The sequence below is a fragment of the Numenius arquata genome, chromosome 2 (assembly GCF_964106895.1).
Source record: "Numenius arquata chromosome 2, bNumArq3.hap1.1, whole genome shotgun sequence".
NCBI lineage: Eukaryota > Metazoa > Chordata > Aves > Charadriiformes > Scolopacidae > Numenius > Numenius arquata.
In genome coordinates this window covers 72,587,661-72,608,489 of record NC_133577.1, presented here as the reverse complement: position 1 = coordinate 72,608,489, position 20,829 = coordinate 72,587,661, and the positions used below count along the sequence as shown (strand labels likewise).

The 20,829-nt window shown below is 39.8% G+C and overlaps 1 protein-coding gene across 2 annotated transcripts in view; it reads left to right on the top strand.

Annotated features, from left to right (window-relative positions):
• Positions 1-20,829, top strand: part of APPL2 (adaptor protein, phosphotyrosine interacting with PH domain and leucine zipper 2) — a 37,783-nt gene that overhangs the window by 2,825 nt on the left and 14,129 nt on the right. Inside the window, exons 2-8 of one of the 2 annotated variants that reach the window (XM_074165937.1) lie at positions 2,221-2,319; positions 12,600-12,659; positions 13,034-13,105; positions 15,069-15,156; positions 17,300-17,341; positions 17,463-17,521; positions 18,486-18,632. In XM_074165937.1, the coding sequence (XP_074022038.1) occupies positions 2,221-2,319; positions 12,600-12,659; positions 13,034-13,105; positions 15,069-15,156; positions 17,300-17,341; positions 17,463-17,521; positions 18,486-18,632 (567 nt within the window). Of the gene's footprint in view, positions 1-2,220; positions 2,320-12,599; positions 12,660-13,033; positions 13,106-15,068; positions 15,157-17,299; positions 17,342-17,444; positions 17,522-18,485; positions 18,633-20,829 lie in introns of both variants that reach the window. The other variant, XM_074165928.1, reaches the window with a different exon arrangement.

The following is a 20,829-nucleotide window of genomic DNA, read 5'->3' as shown; positions in this document are numbered from 1 at the left end:
CATGCTGGTATTTTGTTGCAGTGATTTAAAATGGTGTCCTTAAATATAACAGTTTCCAAGAATAACTTCCAAACTGCTTGAATCATTTATTGTTTTTATTATTTTTGAACAATGTGTTAATAACTGAGGCCAAGACTTTTAGAAATTATTTCCCAGAGCTGTTCTACCTCAGCCCGTATTTAGACATCTGAAAAACTGAACCTGCAAAAATTGAGAAAGATTTAGGAATGTAGCTGACATTCCTGTGTTTGAAAACCTTTTCCAGTGTGCAGAAACGTGTGATTTGTAGCCTACTTCAGGCAATTTCTTTTCAACTTTTTAGTCTTGGCTTGAGATTTGTCTTGATAAACACTGTGTCAAGTTTTATAATTTCTGCCTTCCCTAGATTTATTTTTTAATCATCTTCATACCCTGTGCGTTTCACGTGATGCTGTAACACAAAACAAAGAAGATAAGCACTGTATAGATAGAAGATTGCTGGCATTAGTTTTGCTTATTTTAATACATCATTGAAGATAAAACATTTAAAACCAGATATTTTTTAAATGCAATATGTTTTCAATTACTGAAATAATAGCTTAGTGTGGAAAACTCAAAATCATGCCACTGTCCTTGTAGGGAAGTTCAGCAGAAAGGACCTTTGTAAGTTTGGGTTCTTGGTATCCATTTCATTGACTTGGCCTTCTCTCCATTCTTTGGGGTTTATGTTGTCTTTATTTGAAAACAGTACTTTGTATTACTTATCTCCTTACATGCTAAGATCTCAGACTACTTTCCCAAATGCATTGACTGCCAGGGTCTCTAAGGTACAAAGTATTGTAGCAGCTTAGCAGACTGAAACGTTGAAAGCTTTAGTGTTACTCAAGGTATGGAAGTACTCCCATGCAACGTCTGGAACAGAACCTAAGCACTGTCTCCCAAATCATGTACCTTAACTGCTGAGCAACACTAATTTCTGGCTTAGGTACTTCTTGGCAGAGATGAAATGATCCTTAATCTCAGGCCAGTGTTCTTGAAAGATGCCAGTTTTGAGTTTTTCAGGACAAACATAAAGCCTGGGCAGAGAGTTTTGTAGAGAAGAATAAATGCCTTGGGGAAGTACATGTGCCTTCTGTTAAAATAGTGGAGCAACTTAAAACTATCTTAAATCTTTGAAATACATTTTCCAGATTTGAACCTGGATACTTCAGGTACATTAGACATTCCTGTAATAACTTGCTTTGTTACAGGACTGATGTGATTATGAAGGTACTGGACTTTATATGTGCCCCACATGTAAGCAGGTGAAACTGATTAATGTCATATAAATTAGCTGTACAGATGGAAAGACATTGCCAGTTAGCATCAAATAGATTGGATTTACAAAGTTGAGACTAAGGATGGATCGTGACTTTGTTAAAGGGACAGTCTTCCGTCTTTCGTTATTGTCGATCTAGAAAATTCTGGAGCTCGGCATTATTCTGAGATATCTTTGTTTCCTATCTCACGAGCTGTGACAGCAACGTAATTCTTTGTTCCCGATGATTCCACCAAAACAAACCAAGGGAATTCATGTCTTTAAGATAACACAAGTCATTTTGCTCCGTTTTCCCCGTTTGCTGACAAGGATGAGCTATCAGAATGGAGAAAGTACAGGGTATCTCTGAGTGGGTGTATACTTCTCTGCCTGTTGTTGTAGATGAACACTCAGTTGTTTGGTCCCATTACGTCAGCTAGCTTTGGCAGTGGCCCTTTAAGAGTTGCTCAAGACAGTTGAGAGTGAATAATACTCTGTAAATTATCTCATGGGAAGGGGTGCTTTTAACAGTCTGACATTAGAGAAGTAAAGTGAGCAAGCAGTGGTGTTTGACCCAGAGTCCTTAACATGGTTTGGATTACTGTAGTCAGCAGGCAGATATTCAGGATTTTTTACATTCCTGATTATGTTGGAGGGAATGTCTATTAGTTAGAACAAAAGACTGGGAGTCAGGATTTGGCCATAGGTTTTTGCATATTTGCATATCACTTTGCTTCCTTATGCCTCAGTTTCCCTATCCATAAGAGAAGGGCTAATTTCCACATGTTTTGAGATTCTGAATAAACAGAATCATGCAAAGTTAAAGGCTTATTATTTCTGATTTGATTTGTATTTTTTGCTACCATCTATTTACAGTCGTGTATGTTCGTTTTTAATATTTTCACTCAGGACTAAAACCATTTGCTTTTTTTCTTTTATTGAAGACTCGGTCTTTGCTCAGTGTATTTGAAGAAGATGCAGGAACCCTTACTGACTATACAAACCAGTTGCTTCAGGCAATGCAACGAGTCTATGGTGCTCAGGTAATTTTTCATTTGTGTTTCTTTTGTTCGATGTGCAATAGAAGATGAATTGCTATTATGATGCTGTTATTTACATGAAAGTTGCCAAGTACTTGCACCTCTTGTGGTTTAAGAGAAGTTGTGGGTGTTTTCCATCTGATATCTCAGCCCCTCCCCGCCTTTGATGTTGAGAAAAGTCATATGCATGAAAAAAAATCTTACCTGCTTTGTCTGTCTCCAGACAGTTAGTAAAAGAAAAATTGTGGTATGTCCTCATTTTATGGTACATTGGAAGGCCAGCCTTGACAAAATTGCTTGCCTAAATGTAGACACAATACACGGATAGGTATTCATGCTGACTCTAGGCATCTAACTTAGATGCTGTGACTCACCTTTTGGAAGGAACTGTCTATGTCCATTGATTACAGAGAGAATGTACACAGAGTCATACTGAAGTTGAGTACCTAAAGTAGTTAATGTGAAAAATATGGGAGCAGGAGCGGAAAAAAAATAACGCTTCCTAAAGCACTTGCATGACCTAGATGACTAAATCCCTTTGAAAGTGAAATTTGTAAGGTAAATCACATCCAATGCTTTGGAAAATATCATTATAAATCTGAGTGATTTTCAGTGAAGGTAGGATTCCCATGTGCATGAAACTAGGTATTTCACAATACCATATCTAGGTCTTTAAAGACATACACAGCATCTCATGGAAGGTTGGCAAGTATTTATGTAGGTTAGATACCTAAGTTCCTTAGAAACAACAACTTTTCTATTCTCAAACCAGTAAATCAGAGGACACAGAGGAGGAGAACGGGGGTATTCTGAATTTACTGGAAGACTGAATGCCTGATTCTTATGTTATCAGGAATCAGTTCAGCTATAAAAATACTGCAAGTGTATGTCGATTTGGTGGGATTGCTCTCTCTGAGTCACTGATAGTATGACTTGGAAGAAAGCCATCTACCTAGGATCTAGCTACCTACACCTGAAGATCCAGCTTTGGAGAGCTTCAAAGTCTTCATGTCCTGGATCCTGTGCAAATGCAGAGCAATCAGAGGCTTACAGCACAGCTCATGTACTTGGAAAACAATACAGTACGTAGCCAGGAGCTGGAAAGGTGACATGATATCAGCACTCAAAGTCAGTGATGGGCATTTTGGTAGTCACTGAGCTTTTAAGAGTAGCAAGAGTGTGGGCACGTTGGATGGTAGCAATCTGAGACCAAAGGCAATCGGAGGACAAATACGTCTTGATTATTAAACGTCCAGCTTGTGGACTACATGTCCTTTTGCCTGACTGATGCCTTTTTAGGATGGCATTTTAGGAAGCAGTTACTCTGGCCTGTGATTCATGAAAAAAATGCTTTGTCTGCTTTTGTTTGCCTCTTCCTTTCCATCTCGGTTTTTAGCCTTCTCCATTTCTGTTGCCCCACAGTTATGACATTTCCTCTTTCTTCTCACTGTCTCAGCGCATTTACCCATCTGTAACCTCATCCCAGCACCTCTTGGCCACTTTCTTCCTGCACACTTCATGCCTTAGTTTGATCTAAATATTGTCGCTTCTGAATATTGGATATTGTTCCTTGAAATAGCTCATCAGATGCTTGATGCCATTTTGAGATGGGAGGTGCATAGCAGTTGTTAAAAGTCAGACTTTCTAAGGATGTGGAGGAGAGTACCCTGCTCTGCCACTGACTTGGGAAAATTCAGGTTTAGTGGCCAGTTAGGGATTTTACAAAAGTCATTGAATCAATATTTAGTGTTCTTAGTGTTTCTGCTTCTGCCATTTAATTCCTTGGGAATCACTGTGTGTTGTGACTTCAGTTTGGGTTTGTGTTCTCAGGATCCATTCCTGGCCAAAAAATGACACTGCAGTAACAAGAAAGCATAAGTAGATCATAGTAATTACGTTTTTATTCTATGTGTGCTTTAAAAATTCTTGATATTTTGGCCTGAGACCTAAAAGAACACACTAAAATTGGGGCAAAATTCTGTTTTTTAAATAAAAATTAATGGAAGTAATTGATTCAGCCATACACAGTGGTTAGTTCCCAAGAGAATGTTCCTGTTTTGTAGGCTAACGTTGACTTCTGACTAGTTTTACTGAGCTTTGCAAATAGCAAGATACCCTTTTAAGGAACTGCTCCTGAATATTTCAGAGGAAGACATGCTTTCTGGCTGAATGCATCCTTAATTTTTGAGAGGCATACCCATTATTGTAAAATTGTATGATTGCAGTTGCCATAGAAAGAAGTGTAATGCTGAATTGCCCATTAAACATGAATGAACAGTTAAAAATTTATGTGTAATATTTCTTTGCTGCCTAATCACAGCTTGAAAGAAAACCAACTTTTGCTGGTGTGTTGTTAAAAGCATTGTCTGGGCCTCAGTAGCAGCATATTAGGAAGTGCTACCAACCCTTTTCGTTTTGAGAGGGAATGAGATTTAGTAGAGTGTAAAATGGAGAGTTGTGAGAAGCCAGGTTCTGAATTTGCCTTTCCTGACTTAAATTTTGTCTTTGCAAAGTCATTGTCATCCCCTACTCTGTTTTCCTTAGCTGTAAAATAGGAATTACAGTTACTGACCTACTTTGAAGCAGTGACACAAGTTCTGTTTGCACAGCCATAAAAATGGCTGGAATCACAGTCATGGCAGTCAGACAAAACAGCAGTGGGTTGTACCAGTCCACAGTATTGAAAAATCAGGGTCTGTGCTCCCTCAAAACAGTTAGGACAGTTTTAAAAACGTAAATCTTGTTTTCTTCCTAATGACATTCTGAACTTTAAAATTTCCCAGATGTGTCTCAACCATATTTTAAAAATTTTCTGGAGAAGTTTACTACAAGTTTGGTGTTTCTTGTGATGAAAACTCAGATTTTCATGTAATTCAAACCACTGTAGCTTGTGATCAAATAACAATAGTTGGTGGTTCTGAATGGATGCAGTGCAAAGTCTCAGGGGAGTAGCAATTAGTACCAACTGCAAGCTGTTAATTATCCATGTGAATATATGCATATATTTGTCCCAGACCACTGCTTTGTGTGCAGAGCAGCAGTAAGTTTGTAAATTGACAGCTCAAGCTGCTTTAAAAAGGCTTGGATCAGTGCATTTGAAAAGAAAGTGAGAAAGATAGAAATATTTGCCCAAGGTTTTTTCAAAAAACTTAGAAAAGTAGGAACCTTTTTGAACACTACTGTTTTTATTTATTTTATTTTATTTTTCCCGTTAAGCTGTAGATTTTGGCTAGGGGCTGGGTACCTAACCTCTCAGACTTCCATCAAGCAGTTCTTAATTTCGCATACCTGTAACTTTCCTAGTGACTGTAGGGCATTCATTGGGATGAAGCCCATCCCAATGAATGCACCCAGTAAAGGATGTAGACAGACCTTTGAAAGGACTTGAAACTGCTTTTGTCCCAAGAGTGGAAGGATGGATCTGCAGCATCCTATCACAGGGTGGAGGCATTGCAGGATGTTGCAGTAGATATGTGTCCTAGGCACGCAGAGCCACTTGGTGTGGAAGGGCCCATGACACTAGGTGGCAGCTGGGTGAGGTGGCACTAGCAGATTGCCTTAGGGCAAGGCCTTCAATGTGTGACAAGCCCCTGGTTGCTATGCAGGATCAGGACAGTGCTCTTGCCTCTTTGGGCGCCCACAGCAGATGTGATAGGGTGGTGACTATTTTGCACATGAAGTTCTTCAGTGAAAAAGAGGTAGCGATGCTACAAGGCAGATGCAATGTATGATGGCATGATTAAGGAGAAGTTACAGGAACCAAATGTGTGAGCTGTGCTCTAGGAGTGAGGTTTGGTTGAACTGGCAAGCCCATGTGTGTAAATATAGTGAAGCATTTTTATAGTTCTTCATCAAATAAACCACATCCCTGTGAGTACATATTGTACTTCCTACTGTAGTTCTCCCATCTGTTGCTGTGGTACCCTGAAGTCGTTATCACGTTAGTGGTCTTATAGAGGAAATCTTCCTTACAGAGTTTGTTCTCATAGTTATTCCTCCTTGCAAGCAAGCTCTGATGATGCATCTGGAATTACTGCTTTCCGATTTCTGTGAATGTTGTGTTCATCACTCTGGGCATTTGGTTACCTGGGCAACACATAATGCAGGAAGTTAGAAAATTTCATTTGCTTAAGTTGCACGCTGAGGCTCTCGCAATGGTGTATGAGCAAAGCGTGTCCAGTTTACATTCCTGACTTCTCACTGTCATAGTTAATTATGTTTTCAGAGCTTTACTATCATCTCTAGTTCTTCGTCATGCCACAAAAATGGCTTAGCTGGGATCTTCACTTGAAACAAAAAGTTAGAAACTCAGGAGACTGTTGTGTCTCTACTCTCTATTAGAAGGGATAAACAGTTAAGCACATTAGAGGAAAGTAAGATGCAGTATTTTGTCATTGGAAAGAGGTTTCATCACATCATTCCTGACAAATCTGTCTAGATACTAAGAGCAGCGATGGCAGAAGAGGAATACAAAGAAACCCATGTTGTCTTTATCAGTATATCCAGAGAGAGAACAGCATGGGAACTGTGAAGTGTAATTCTGTTCAGCATCAATGTCTCTGAGCGGTTGTCCTGTGATTCCAGAGTCACACGGGCAAAGCAGCAGCAACCTCTGGGGCTCACTGCCTTTTTATGTCCAGACTCTTAAGGAAACTCGTGACAATTACGGAATAGTCTTGGGTTATATGTACCACGTTACATGGGTATTGGGACAATTTGTATCTCCCCAGAGCTATTTCAGGTAGTGCTTTATACCAGTGTTATTTCTCTCCCCAATTCCATGACACCTCATGTCTGCATTTTTCACCAGTGCTGCTTGTTTCATCTTCCTATGTATTGACTTCAGTAGGCTGTAACTTGGTAGATAGGTATCAAGCTCCCTAGGGCATGGACCGATTTTCATATTTATTATGTTGCATAGCTAACCCGAAGTGGTCAGAATTCTTAAACTAGTTCTTGCTAAACTAACAAGTGAGCACTGAAACAGTTTTTCTTTTAATTGCTTTCTTTTCATGTCTGATGCAACAAACCCTCAGATGCCTTTTCAAATGATAAGACTTTTTTTTTTTTCCCCAAAACCTTTTGAAATAATGAAGTTTAAGTTAGTGTTTTGTAAACTTTCAGTTCCACATACAGAAGCTTCAGTAGAGTATTAGGTAGGACAAACACTTGCAATAAATTACAGTTGTCAACACTGAATTTTGTGAAATAGCATATATATTATTGTTCCATATTCATTGTAAGTTTGCATCATATACCTATGCACTTCCTGAGGCATATTCACCATATGTTGCTAACAGAGGTAAGCAGAGCATTATCACATGAGAACTAATGTATTTACAAAGCCATGGGAGTTGTTTTTAATACTGCCTATGAAATTGGAGTTGTCACCATGCCCAGAAGCAAGTTAACATTGTGCTAAGCAGCATCTGGAGATTTGAGTACTACAGGGAGGCATAAATGTATGGATGCCCTGCTGATAGTAATTGTTTTGCAAGAAACTGAAGAGATTCTTTCCCTGTTGAACTAGTCATCGTACTGTAGCTGCTTTTGCTGTTTTACAGCAGAGTTTTGACTAGTGTCTTCTATTTCTTGAAGCTATTAGATGATCCTTGGCTGAACCGTTTGCATTTATGAGGACTGAATGCCATCCTGTGAATCAGCAGCAGGACAAGCCATATGTTACCCTCATCTTGTAAAGTGCTGGGCAGCCCGAGCACCCTGGTGAGGCTTAGCTTCTCTCACCCAGGGTTCAGGTTTCCAAGCTATTTAATATGCAAACCTAAGCCTGTAGGACTGTAACATTTACTCGATTGCTGGAGGAGAACTCTATTTTTTATGAAGATGACATGCATATGTAGACAGAGCTGCATAAAACTTGTATCAAGACCCAGTTCTTGGTACAGTTCTTGCGCTGTGCCTAGTTCTGAAGGTAAATGTGTTTCCCTAGTTCTGAAAAGATGAGAAGGCTGCAACGTGCCTCTCCCTTCAACCACTTACCTGTTTTTTTTCTCATTTATGAGGCATTAAGCTTTCCCAGATGTAAGCCAAATTTTATTACATGTCATTCTGCACATATAGGGTGCATGAATCAATACCTTTACTAGCATCTTGCTTGTTTACATGAAGAAGCTTTTGGTAGTTCTCTGTGCTGGTTGCTTGCAGAGTTTTAAAAATGCCAGCTTTAGCTGGAGTAGGAAAGTAGCTCTGCAGAAAGCTTCATTATATTGAGATTGGAATTGGACATGCTGGAATAGCTCTCTGTCTTCAGAAGTTAATTTATAGCTCAACTTAATCCTTTACATGCCCTCAAATCTGGAGTCTGTTAAGATGACTGTCTATAGAAGTATCTTCTGACTTCAGTGTATTAGCCCTCAGAGTTTATTTTGGAAAAATACGAAAAGAGATCCTAAAAAGGGATGGACTGTATCACTAGTGGTAAATAGTTAATGGCATGGAGGTTTTATTACAGATGGGTTACAGAGAAATCATACTGTCTTCTGATGATATGAACAGCTTGGTGAATAAAGGTGATAATGAAGAAGGTGGAATCAACCCAGAAAAATCACATGCCTTTGCTTTGGCACTAGTTAGAAATAACAGTTGGACATTTTCTTGCTGTCTTATTGAAGGCAGAGTGAGGTACTGAAATAACTTGAGAATTAAACAATGGTTTTTAATCTGTTGTTTTTTCATTTCTGATAGATTAATGCTAGATTCAAGACACCACTTCCATTACGTTATCTATGTGAACTGGTATTAGTGAACTTTATAAAAATCTTTTCCTAGGGCTAGCATGCCCTAGCATGCTGGCCAAGAGTAAAAAAGAAAAAAAAGTCAGCACATCTGTGATCATAACCGATTGCTTGATACCTATTTGCTTATAGTCCTTTCTTCTTTCCCTCCAGTATACTTTTTTACGTTAATTTTCACTGCTAAGTAAAATCATCTAATGAAAATGAATGTATTTGCGAGGCCCGGTACTGGGTAGTTTTGCCTTCATTTAGAATACTTTGATTTCTGTTCAGGATTTTATTGGGTTTCTGCCTGATTCATCATCTCATCAATAGCTCTCACACTCCAGAAACGCTTGGTGAATTCTGAAATGTCAAAGTAATGTGGAAGAGATGTGAGCAGGCAGTCAAGATTGTGTAGTAGCTTTTCTTTTGCTGTAGTATACTGAATTTTAGTCACTTCAGGATGAAAGAAGTACATGTTGCTGTATTCCATGGGAAAATGTCTTGGAAATAGATTAAAACCTGTTAAAACAATTTGCCTGGATTTAGTGGATATGTCAATTGAAGTAATGCAAATAACTTTTAAGTCTTGAGACGGATTAGTGCCGGGAGCTGGGGAGAGGGTAGAGCGGGGGAGGAGGATTAAACCAAACTTTCCCAGATTAGTGTGTTTAGCAATGCAGTATTACCACTAGGTCAGCAGAGCACTTTGCCTGCTTCCTGTTCCTTATGCAATGTGACTTTGTTTCAGTTTGCTAGTTTAATTTGATTTCTTTGCAAATATTGGGGGTGGGAGGTGTGTGTGTGTTTAGTTGTTGGGGTTTTTTTCCTAGTGATAAAATTAATCATTTTGGACCTCTAATGGAAACAAAGTCTGGCAGAGGTTGGTAGGGAGGATGAAGGACCCAGAATTAACTCTTCCACATGGTCAGGGATTGAGTAACAAGTTCCTGGTGTTCTGACACAAAGTACTGAGCCTGTAAGAGAAAAGCGTGACCTGGCATCAATGGGATATCAGTGACGTGTGGAACTGTTCTCCCCAAATTGCCCCAAAATCCCAAAGTAAATTTTATGTCAGGACCTTCCATCAATTTATGCTGTACCTGGAGCAGCATGCCATGAATGTCTGTTTGGGGTCTATATGTGGCTGTTGTCACCTGTTCATATACTTGATACGATGTTAACTTACACCCCTTTGAGACCCTCATGGTTTATGTATTCTCTCATTTTCCTGTCACGTACTGGGAACTGCTCTTGGGGAGTGGTGATCGCTGGAAGATGCTTCTTCCACACAGCTCTACGTTGCCCATCCTCAGACTGGCCCACACAGATGAGTAACTCTTTGTTGCTCATTGGATATTGGGTGAGGAAACGGAAGATCTGGTAGTCTTTAAAAACCAGACTGGTAGAAGCTTTGAGGATGGCTAACACAAAGGAATAGGGCATCAGCCTGTTATTCTGAAGCTTCTTTTAGTCTTAGCAAGTTTAAGCCAGAAGCATTTATTTTCCAAGTTCAGAACAGATCACATAGCTGCAGACTTTGCAGGAATAAGTGAACTGAAACAATAAAGGGAAAAAAAAAGAGGCATGTTTCTAACAGTTTATTTCAAAAGATTTCTCTCGCCCTGACCCAACTGTACCACTGACAGATGGCATCACAGTTGTTGTGTGAGGACTTAGTCTTCTTGCAGCTCTTACTCAGCTCTATCTTTGAGGTTGTGTTTATGAAAACGATCCTAGGTCCGAGAACCTCTGCTGCTTTTTGTAATCTTAAATTCATCTTTGGACTCCACCCACATGCTTACAAACAAACAAAACAACCCTTTTAATGTCATCAGTCCACATAGAAAGAGTCTCATCCTTCCTGTCGTTGCTTGCTAGCTCCCACTTGGAAGGTGGCAAAGCCTCTCAGATGTTCTTACAGCCTGGGGCAGATAGTTGAGGCTCCTTCCTGTCCTTCCCTGAGCCCTTAACAAGGTTTGGTAATTCATTATAAAGCATGACATGCTTTTTCATCCATTGGCTTGGGAAATACTTAAATGCCAAGTGTTTGTGTAAAGCTTTTTAATATTAAAAACTACACAGTCTCCATAACCAACCTGCAAATCTTACATGAATCCTTGGCATTTTTATTGTATGAAAGTGTAATTCTTGTTACTAATTGGTCAGAGACAAGAAACAAGAATAATTCATCACTGTGAGGTGAGAATAGTCCTAGAGTGCACATGGTCTGAGTTTGGACCCAGATTAACTCAATTCTGAGCCCTTGTTTGTACCTTGGAAGGTCTCTGCTCTCTCATCTCCAGCCACCAGTGTTTTAAGTTGGTCAGAATTAGCTCACCCATCTTTTTCTGCCATGTGGTCACATACAGCTGCTGTTACCTCGGCTGTGGCTATGTCTCTCTGTTCTTTCTGAGCACTTGGGTGTTCTTAAGACTCTGGCTAAGTGTTTGGGCCTTGCTGTCCATATTAGCCCTCCTTCCTGGCATGCAAAGGTGGTGTAGAAGCAGCAGGCTGTAATGCAGTGTGTCAGAGGTGGCATCAAGCCAAAGTGAAGGGTGTTTCAGAATCTCTGGCCCAGATAGCTAACTGTGCCATGCTCTGTGTGCTCAGGACGACGAGGGAGAACAAGACAGCACAGAAACTCTGTCCCAGTTTTAATGGTTCTCTGTACCAGCCCCAGCATAGAGGGTGCTATTAAAGTAGTTCAAAGATTGCTCTGAGTTTTACAAACTCTCTATGGCCTTATGTGTTTGGAGAGAGGAATGAAATTGAATGAAAAGTGATTAGTATCCTGCATTACTGAGAAAGAGGAGGATCTGACAGGGGTTGGACAGATCCCTTCCACTTTTTCTTTTATTCCAGTTTTAAGTCATTGTTAACAAATCAGGAACAGAGGAGTTAATACACTGTTGTTAGGAATACACTGAGTAAAGATTGACATATGCCAGTGCTTGTCTGTTTTTTTCTAGCTGTCAAGCAAAATTACACCACCTCTCTGCAAGTCTTGCTTTGACTAAGCATGTCTTAAGGATGTGTGTACTTTCATTGGCCAGTTTAGCCATGACAACACAGAATTATGTGCTGTTTTGTACTCCTGTATCAACTTAAAGCACTGTAATTACATCACCACGTTCCCTGAGTGTGAATGCGTTACATAAAGGCACATCTACTGGTTCTCTTTATTGCTGTGGATTTTGGGGAAAGATGATTAACCAATAAGAAACATTCTTATGCTGGTATGACAGCTTACATGTTTGAGGTTGTTCTAATTTTGTTATTTGGGGGGGAACCCCAAACCCAAAGCTAAACCCCGAATCCTACCCGTATTCAAAGTAGTTAAACAAAATGTGTGTTGATTAGGTCTGAAGTGTGCTGTTCTTAGTGCTTCTCTATGCAGATATTTTGGGACTGGTTGGTTGCATACTATTGAATGATTTGCGTAAGTAGTTGCAGATTCAGTGAAGAAGCTGGTAGCAAAGTAGTAGAAGCAGCAGAGCTAAAGACCTTTCATTATTTCTATTAACATGTCACTTTTGTTTGTAGAATGAAATGTGTCTTGCCACACAACAGCTTTCGAAGCAGCTCCTTGCCTATGAAAAGCAGGTATGCTCAACATATGCCTTTGATTTTTTTGATTTTTTTTCAGCCTCAGCACTTGCAAAGAAGTCTGTCTAAATAGTGTGGTTTCCAGAAGTGCTTAGGGCATTGGCTTCACTTGGTTTCATGTGAAGGCTGTTGTAAAAATCCCTAGTGTGTTCAAGGGAGTTGGGTCATTCTGAGAATCTTTAAAAAAAACCCAACAAAAAACAACAGGAGCAGGGTAAAAGAGTATGTATTAATTAGTTATTGTTTTTCCATTTATTTTTATCATTTATTGCATTTTGTAGGAGTATTCATTACCTTTATAGTAAAACAAATGTTGTATTTTATACTCGCCTCTAGTGATTTATGGACCAAATGTGTGTTTCTGTTTTCAGCATTTTGCCTTAGGTAAAGGAGATGAAGAAGTGATATCCACCCTTCATTACTTTTCAAAAGTTGTGGATGAGGTAATTTCAATTGTCAATATTCTATTTTTGCAATATCGAATGCTAGTATTTTTTCTTTTGGTCTTTGTCCCTTTGATTCTCAGCTTTTCCACTGAAGGCTAGATTGTGCCTGGGTTTTTTTAGAGTTATTTAATTGGGGTGAAGTATAATATCACCCTTCTGTAGTTTTTAGAGCTGTTACTGTGGCTTCATCCCACGTGCTGTCCTCAGAGCAAAGCTGAACTTCCTAAACAGGGGAATTCAAAAAGAGCCTGAAACCAGACGTTTCATCTAGACTGGGGCCATCTTAAATGGAATTAAATTAAAAATGGCATTTACGTTTTGAAGCTTTAAACACTGCAATTTAAGCCAAAACCTGTCAGGGATGGATGCAGGGCAGCTGTGAATTAGTAAAGTTGCAGTTTAGTTGCTGTGAGGTCACGCAGAATCCAGAGGTTTCTGCAGAGGAGGCTGCAGAAATGCCGGCTGAGGGCAGGTTAGGTACTACAGCTGTGTGCGCTGAACACATCTACACTCTGTAGGTTGTTGCTGAGTAACGAGAGTCTTTCTAAATGCTTTTATTAGACCTGCCCATATAACATTTCAATATAATCTTAGTACCTAGGTCTTTATTGCTTAAGTATCATTTGTCACATCGCTCTTTCTGTTGTGAGCGGGACTGTGCCATCAGAAAAGTGTAGTTCTTCTTGTTACTCTACTTTCAACTTTCATTAGGTAAGCAAAAGGCTGTGTTGTGGTCTGCTTTTTGGGAGAGGAGATAGGAGGGTTGTGGGGCAAAAAATAAGTTAAAATCTTTAGAGCCCATGGATAACTGTAACAATATAATGAGAGAAAGGTTAACTTCTCCCTTACGCTTCTCCTGCTGCACAGCTGCTCTAAAGGGATACTTGAATGGAGCACTTACTGTTACAAGTCTGGTGCTTGTCTACGTGAACTAAGAATAAATCAAAACAAGAACTTTCTCCTTCCCAGGTACAAAAGAACCATCCCATTTGGGAGCAGAAAGCTGAGAGCCTCTCTGTTCAGTTGTCAGTCACGTTTTCCCTCACAAGAACTTCTTCCATTCTTCAGCCTCCTTTTCTGGGTGTTAGCTACCCCCTGTACCCGTTTCTCAATTGTCTGTTCTACGGGCATTGAATTGTGCTGGTTTAGTTTTGTATTGTCTAGTGGGAAATACTGACTTCATCCTCACCGGCATAACTCCAGCTAGAGGCCTTCAGGATACAGCGAGCAAGCGGGCAGAATATCATTTCAGCGTGTGGCACACTCCTAGTTTGTAGTATCAGGCACTCGAGCAGTGTGATTGATAGTTGTCCTACCTGAACCCATCTAATATTCTTAGCGTGCCACTGCTGACGTGAGAGCCTTGCCTTCATCCTAAACAGCGTCACACGAGTGCTTTAAAATACATCTCGATGGCGCTGAATTTTAGAGAAATGCTTACAAAACCCAGAATGGGCAACTGCTTTGAAGGTAAAATATTTGAATGGGACCTTTCATTGTGTTTGTCCCCTGTTGTGATTGTGTCCTTGGTAACCCTCATGAATAGAAAGAGATTCTAGTCATGGCAGTGAGACTGTAACCCTGTGGTGTAGAGGCTAACAAAAACTGGTTAATAAAGGCTTATTACAGATTAAATCCTGTTGTGTTAAGCATTAGCATTAATGGTCAAGTGAACTGCCCGCATACAGTACATGGGAACTGTAAAGTTTTTAGATCCTTGGATTGAGTGGATTGAGCATAAAGCAGGAATTAAGCATTTAGGGGAAAATCTCCATCTGTCTCACATATCTTGAGAAATGTATTTTAAGCAGTGAAGTACATTGAAGTACATTATATACTATTTTTGTCTGCTGGGCACAAATGGCAGATGTGCTTCAACAGCTGTGGAGTGCTGGTTTGGTTTTTTTAGTATTTATTTACACTGTGTGTAAATAGGGCATTCCTCTATTCTCTGTTTCAGCTCAATATTCTTCATTCTGAATTGGCAAAACAGCTTGCAGATACAATGGTTCTACCAATAATCCAATTTCGGGAAAAGGATCTCACAGGTAAATTTTATTTTAAGTTTTAATTTTCCTCATGTGTTCCTTCTTGCTTATTTCATAATAAACATAATGTCATGTAATAGTTTATTCTTTGATGATTCACAGAAAAGGTTTTTGTGTTATTTTTCTCTTTTTTTTTTTCTGCTACAGAATTTCATTGACAGCTGCATGCTTTTACTCAGACTTAAATAGTGCAAGTTCACCACATAATGTTTCATATACCATATGGTGCAAGTTTGAAAATACTCAGCTTTGTCCTTTGTTGGGTCACCCTCCTTTTACTTTAGTGTAATTTTACTGAAGTCATTGATGTCATAATGGCCTAAAGAAGGAAAATGTAGCAGTGAATCTGGCTTGCAAACAGTATTTATCCCACTTCAGAAGTTTGGAGTTGTTTGAAAAGCACAAGCAAGAATGATTTTTTTTTTTAACTTCAGAGTATAGTATATTCCCTCCCTTTTAACAATTTGGTCTGCTTTAAATCCTTGGCCATCCAAGTAACCTGATTGCACAAACTTGGAAATTCATTACTTAAACAGCAGAGCAATAATGCAAACATTTGGTGTGGTTTCAAAAGGAGTGAGTTCGTATTCAAGGTCAAGGACGCTTTAACCTATTCATGCAAAAGAAACATTAGATTTTACTGCAGCATTTTATTTTTTTTTTTTTTTAAAGCCCATTTCTCAACTCATGAAACTCAGTTGTGTTTATGTCTTTTAAAAGACATCATTTTGATGGGAGACAAAACAACTACAGGAAAACAGTGCCTAGTTAAGGTTCCTTATATTGTAGCATCTCATTTGAAATTGTGAAGACATCAATAGTTATTTTGTTTATAATATAATGTCAAATATAAGGCAGTATTTGGATGGTAAAATCTTGCTTCTATAAACACTTTCCCACCTCTTTAGTGTGCCTCCACTGAGACAGTGATTCTGCTCCCATCTTTATGGATTCTGCCCCCCGGTTCATAAAAGAAGATATATTAAAAAACCCAACAAAACAAGTGAAGCCTGAAGCGTGCAACCAAATCCTTAATTGCTTCATGACAAAAAATGAAAGTTTCTTCAGCATCTCTGAATGTCAGAATCTCTTTTTTTGTTGTTTTATCCATCCACCACAACTTATGTTTTTCTCTAACACAATCTGTACAGCAGCATTTTTAGTAGAGGCCTGGCCATATTGAAATTTCATCATAGGATTAAGCAAGGAAGATTAACTGTGTTCTTGTTTTTACTTCTGATCTTGTTATGTGTATGTATTAAATATTGTAGAAACCTCTGGGTACAAGTTAGTGACACCTGTGAAGAATTCCTGTCTTTCTGCTTTAGAGTCACAAGGTAGTGTTCTGGGGAGAAAAAGGTGGCATGAAGCTGATTAATGTGTAGGCTGTTACAAATAATCAGAGACCATGATGACATCGTACAATTTCCCTTTATTCTTTTCACAGTTGCATAATGTCTGTTCTTGTGAATGTGCTTTCTCTGTAGCTTTTTGAGAAGGGTTTTGCCAGTTGCAGCATACATTGGTGTGGGCACTGAGAGTAGCTTGTACCCAACACTTGTGAAAGTTGAGTCGCCTCTTTGCTTTCTCCTCCTTCCACCTGCATCAGAAACTCATGGTCAGTGTTTGTTATGTCAGCATCGGAGCCAGCAGCCAGATGTGTTAGATTTCTATTTCTTTTCACAAAGGAGCTTAGCAAAAAATGTTCCATGTTAATGAAGATTCATGTACAGGAAAGGAGCTCAGTTCATATGTCTTTGGGACTTAGATTTCTCCATATGACATAAGCGTTGTCAGGAGGTCGTTCAGAACTGCCAGTCTTTTGTGATAGTGGTGGGGCTGTTGTCATAATGAGCGTGCTGAAATGGTGCTTTTTTGGGTAAATGACACTGACAGAATAAAGAATATTTTTCATAGCGATAACTTGCTCAGTTGAGTAAACTCACTTGACGTAATTTGCTATCTGCCTATTCATTTCTTTAGCAGCTGATCTGGTTTGTCATTTTCAAGACAGGCACAACTTACGCATCTCTGCTTTGAAAAGATTGGAGTGACTTAGGCATTAAATGTGCCATAAATGGTCTCAGTTGATCAAAGTGTTTACAGCTGGTATTACTATGAATATTTGATTTCTCTTTTCCAGAAGTAAGCACACTGAAGGATCTTTTTGGCCTTGCTAGCAATGGTATGTTTCCCTGTTTTGTTTGTTTCTAATGGTGTGCACCTGTTACATCACAGAAGACTTTTTTTAATCTAGGCACACACATATCACATTTCTAAAAAAAAATATTATTCCCTGTCTGCAGAACATGACGTGTCCATGGCAAAGTATAGCAGGTTACCGAAAAGGAAGGAAAATGAGAAGGTAATGAACGTGAAAGGGAAAAGTTTTCATCAGCTGTTCTCTCTGCATCATTGTTCACTTATGAACTTTGAAGAGTTCATCAGTTAAATTCACAGTAGCTCAAGAGTACTTGTGATTTCATTTCCAAGCAGACACAAAGCTTTTAAACATCAATTCAGCAAAGTTATACCTGTTTTTTCCAAGTTAGGCAAGTGATCAGGTATTGTGCTGAACTAGAGCCCTTCACATCCAGCTGAGCTCTTCAGACAGAGGCAATCCAAATGCCTATAAATAGATTTGTATAGGCCTACCGTTGTACAGTTGATATGATGATGCTGTATCACTGGGTACAATTAATTGTGAACTGTCATGAAGCCTTGTGTCTGCTGTTTATAGAGCATTCCATTCTTTTGCATTTACCTTCCTGCTGAATTTCTCTGTATGGATTGTCACTCCACTTACAGTACACGTAACTCTGTTGGTGGGATTGTTTTATGTTTATTCTTTGCCCACTGGACCACTATTCCAAAATAAATCCCTGTATGCCAAAAAGTGTGTGATTGGCCCTATCTTAAGAGTGCATCAGTTCTACGGGATGGTCCTTTAAAGGAAATGTAGTACAGAACAGAATGTGATATAGCGTATTGTGAATTATTCATATCTGAATTCTGCACTTGCAGGCTTGTGTTGTGATCTCAGCTGCAAATAAGCTTCTTGCACTGAGATAAGATACACAATTTTAGTTGTGGTAGTTACATAGTTTATAGTCACAGGGACTCCCCAGATGCTTAAATATCTTGCCAGAGAAGGGCTTGTAAAAGTGCTTGCTTTGGGTTTTGGATTGGCTTTCTTAGTTTCTTATCCTTCATTTTAATGTGGAGAAGTTCTGTAATGAGAGTTGTTTAAAGATAACTTAAAAATAAGCAGTAAATATATCCATTTGGACAGTAACACTTTGTCAACTTCTTTATCAATTTTCATTCAGCTTAAGGCAGAAGTGTCAAAAGAAGTGGCAAATGCAAGAAGAAAGCAGCACCTTTCATCTCTGCAATATTACTGTGCCCTGAATGCTCTGCAGTACAGGAAAAGAGTGGCAATGATGGAACCTATCCTAGGATATACACGAGGACAGGTATGGACAGTAAAGTGTCTATACCACTTAGACATGTCCCTGGGAAAAGTAAAGCATTGTGGCTCTGGATTTTTTTTGAGAACTGACAAATGATAACAGAGGGGGGAAAAGACTTTTATTCATCTTGCCTAGATTCTAGCAACTGATTCTGTTATGTGGCAGATAGTTGAATGTTTAGATGGGAAAGACACCAATGAAAAAAAACTCCAATACACTTGTATACAAAATCAGCCTGGGGTTAATTTTTCACAGATAAGCTATCAGTGCAGCAGCAGCATTTACTTCCACTGTTTACTCTGTCTGCATAAACTCTCCTATGTAGCAGTTCCCTTCCTGGCACATAATGTTCAGCATACTGATGAGGAGAGTACACGATTGGGAACAGAGCATGCACTTGGAGAACTGGAAGGACGGAACAGTAGAGTGGATTGAGCATAAGGCTGGCAAATCCTCTTTCTGATCTTTATTCTGCCAGCAATTTACAGAATCACAAAATCTTCATGGTTGGAAGGGACCTTTGAGATCATCAAGTCCAACCACAAGAAAACAAAACACCACACACCACACCCACCCACAAACAGACACAAACCAACAATCTGAGGCACTAGAGCATGCCCTGAAGTGCCATGTCTACACGTTTCTTAAATACTTCCAGGGATGGCGACTCCACCACCTCCCTGGGCAGGCTGTTCCAGTGTCTGACCACTCTCTTAGTAAAGTAATTCTTCCTGATATTTAATCTAAACCTCCCCTGCCCCAACTTCAGACCATTTCCTCTGGTCCCGTCATTATTCACTTGGGAGAAGAGGCCAACACCCACCTCTCTACAACCTCCTTTCAGGGAGTTGTAGAGGGCAATGAGGTCCCCCCTCAGCTTCCTCTTCTCCAAACTAAACATGCTTAGTTCCCTCAGCCTCTCCTCATATGACTTGTTCTCTAGACCCCTCACCAGCTTGGTGGCTCTCCTCTGGACACGCTCCAGAACTTCAATGTCCTTCCTGTAGTGAGGGGCCCAGAACTGAACACAGCACTCGAGGGGAGGCCTCACCAGTGCTGAGTACAGAGGCACGATCACTTCCCTACTCCTGCTGGCCACGCTATTCCTGATACAGGCCAGGATGCTGTTGGCCTTCTTGGCTACCTGGGCACACTGCTGGCTCATGTTAAGCCGGCTGTCCATCAACACCCCCAGGTCCTTTTCTGCTGGGCAGCTTTCCAGCCACTCTTCCCCAAGCCTGTAGCGTTGCCTGGGGTTGTTGTGACTGAAATGCAGGACCCGGCACTTGGCCTTACTAAACCTCATCCCATTGGCCTTGGCCCATTGATCCAACCTGTCTAGGTCCCTCTGTAGAGCCTGCCGACCCTCAAGCAGATCAACGTTCCCACCTAGTTTGGTGTCATCTGCAAACTTACTGAGGGTGCACTCAATCCCCTTATCTAGATCATCAATAAAGATATTAAACAAGACTGGCCCCAAAACTGAGCCCTGAGGCACACTTGATAGAGCATTTCTCAGGTCTGTACAATGCAGTAGTAATACTGATAATCTGACTCACCAGGATGTCAGGAGGATCAACAAACTGGTATTTTCACAGCACTGCATTCTCATTAACCACTCATTTGCTTTGGGAAAATGAGAATTGGGCTATGAAGACAGAAAAACAGATGCAGTGCTCTGTTTAAGATTGTAGTGTGGATCATTGTCTCCATTTTCCTGTCTTTTGCAGATCATGTACCCCGTATAAAATAGGTAATAAAGGAGAATTCAGTCGCTTTCCCCACCATGGGAGCCTACACTGCTTCTCTGCTGTAATTATATAAGTGAAAGAATTGCATTGGTGTCCTTTACTGGAAGCCAAACATAACTATCTTTCCTGTATTTCATCTGGCAAAACTGCCATATCTCAGTGCCGTACACAGGAACGCCTTAGGATGTCATGGGAATGACTGAGTAGCAAGAGGACAGTTGATATTGATGCTTAAATACTATGAACCGCCACCTTTCAGCCCAAGTATATATTTTGTTTATTAATTACTCAAAACATGTGTCTCCTATTTCACATTTCCAATGAATGAGCAGGCCATAAGGAATTTTTGGAAGAAGCAGTGGCTAATGCAGGGTTTATTTAACTGAAACTTGACCTCAGTGTCTAAGCTAGGCGTCAGTCTATCATCAGTGGAATTTAGAGCTGTTCCC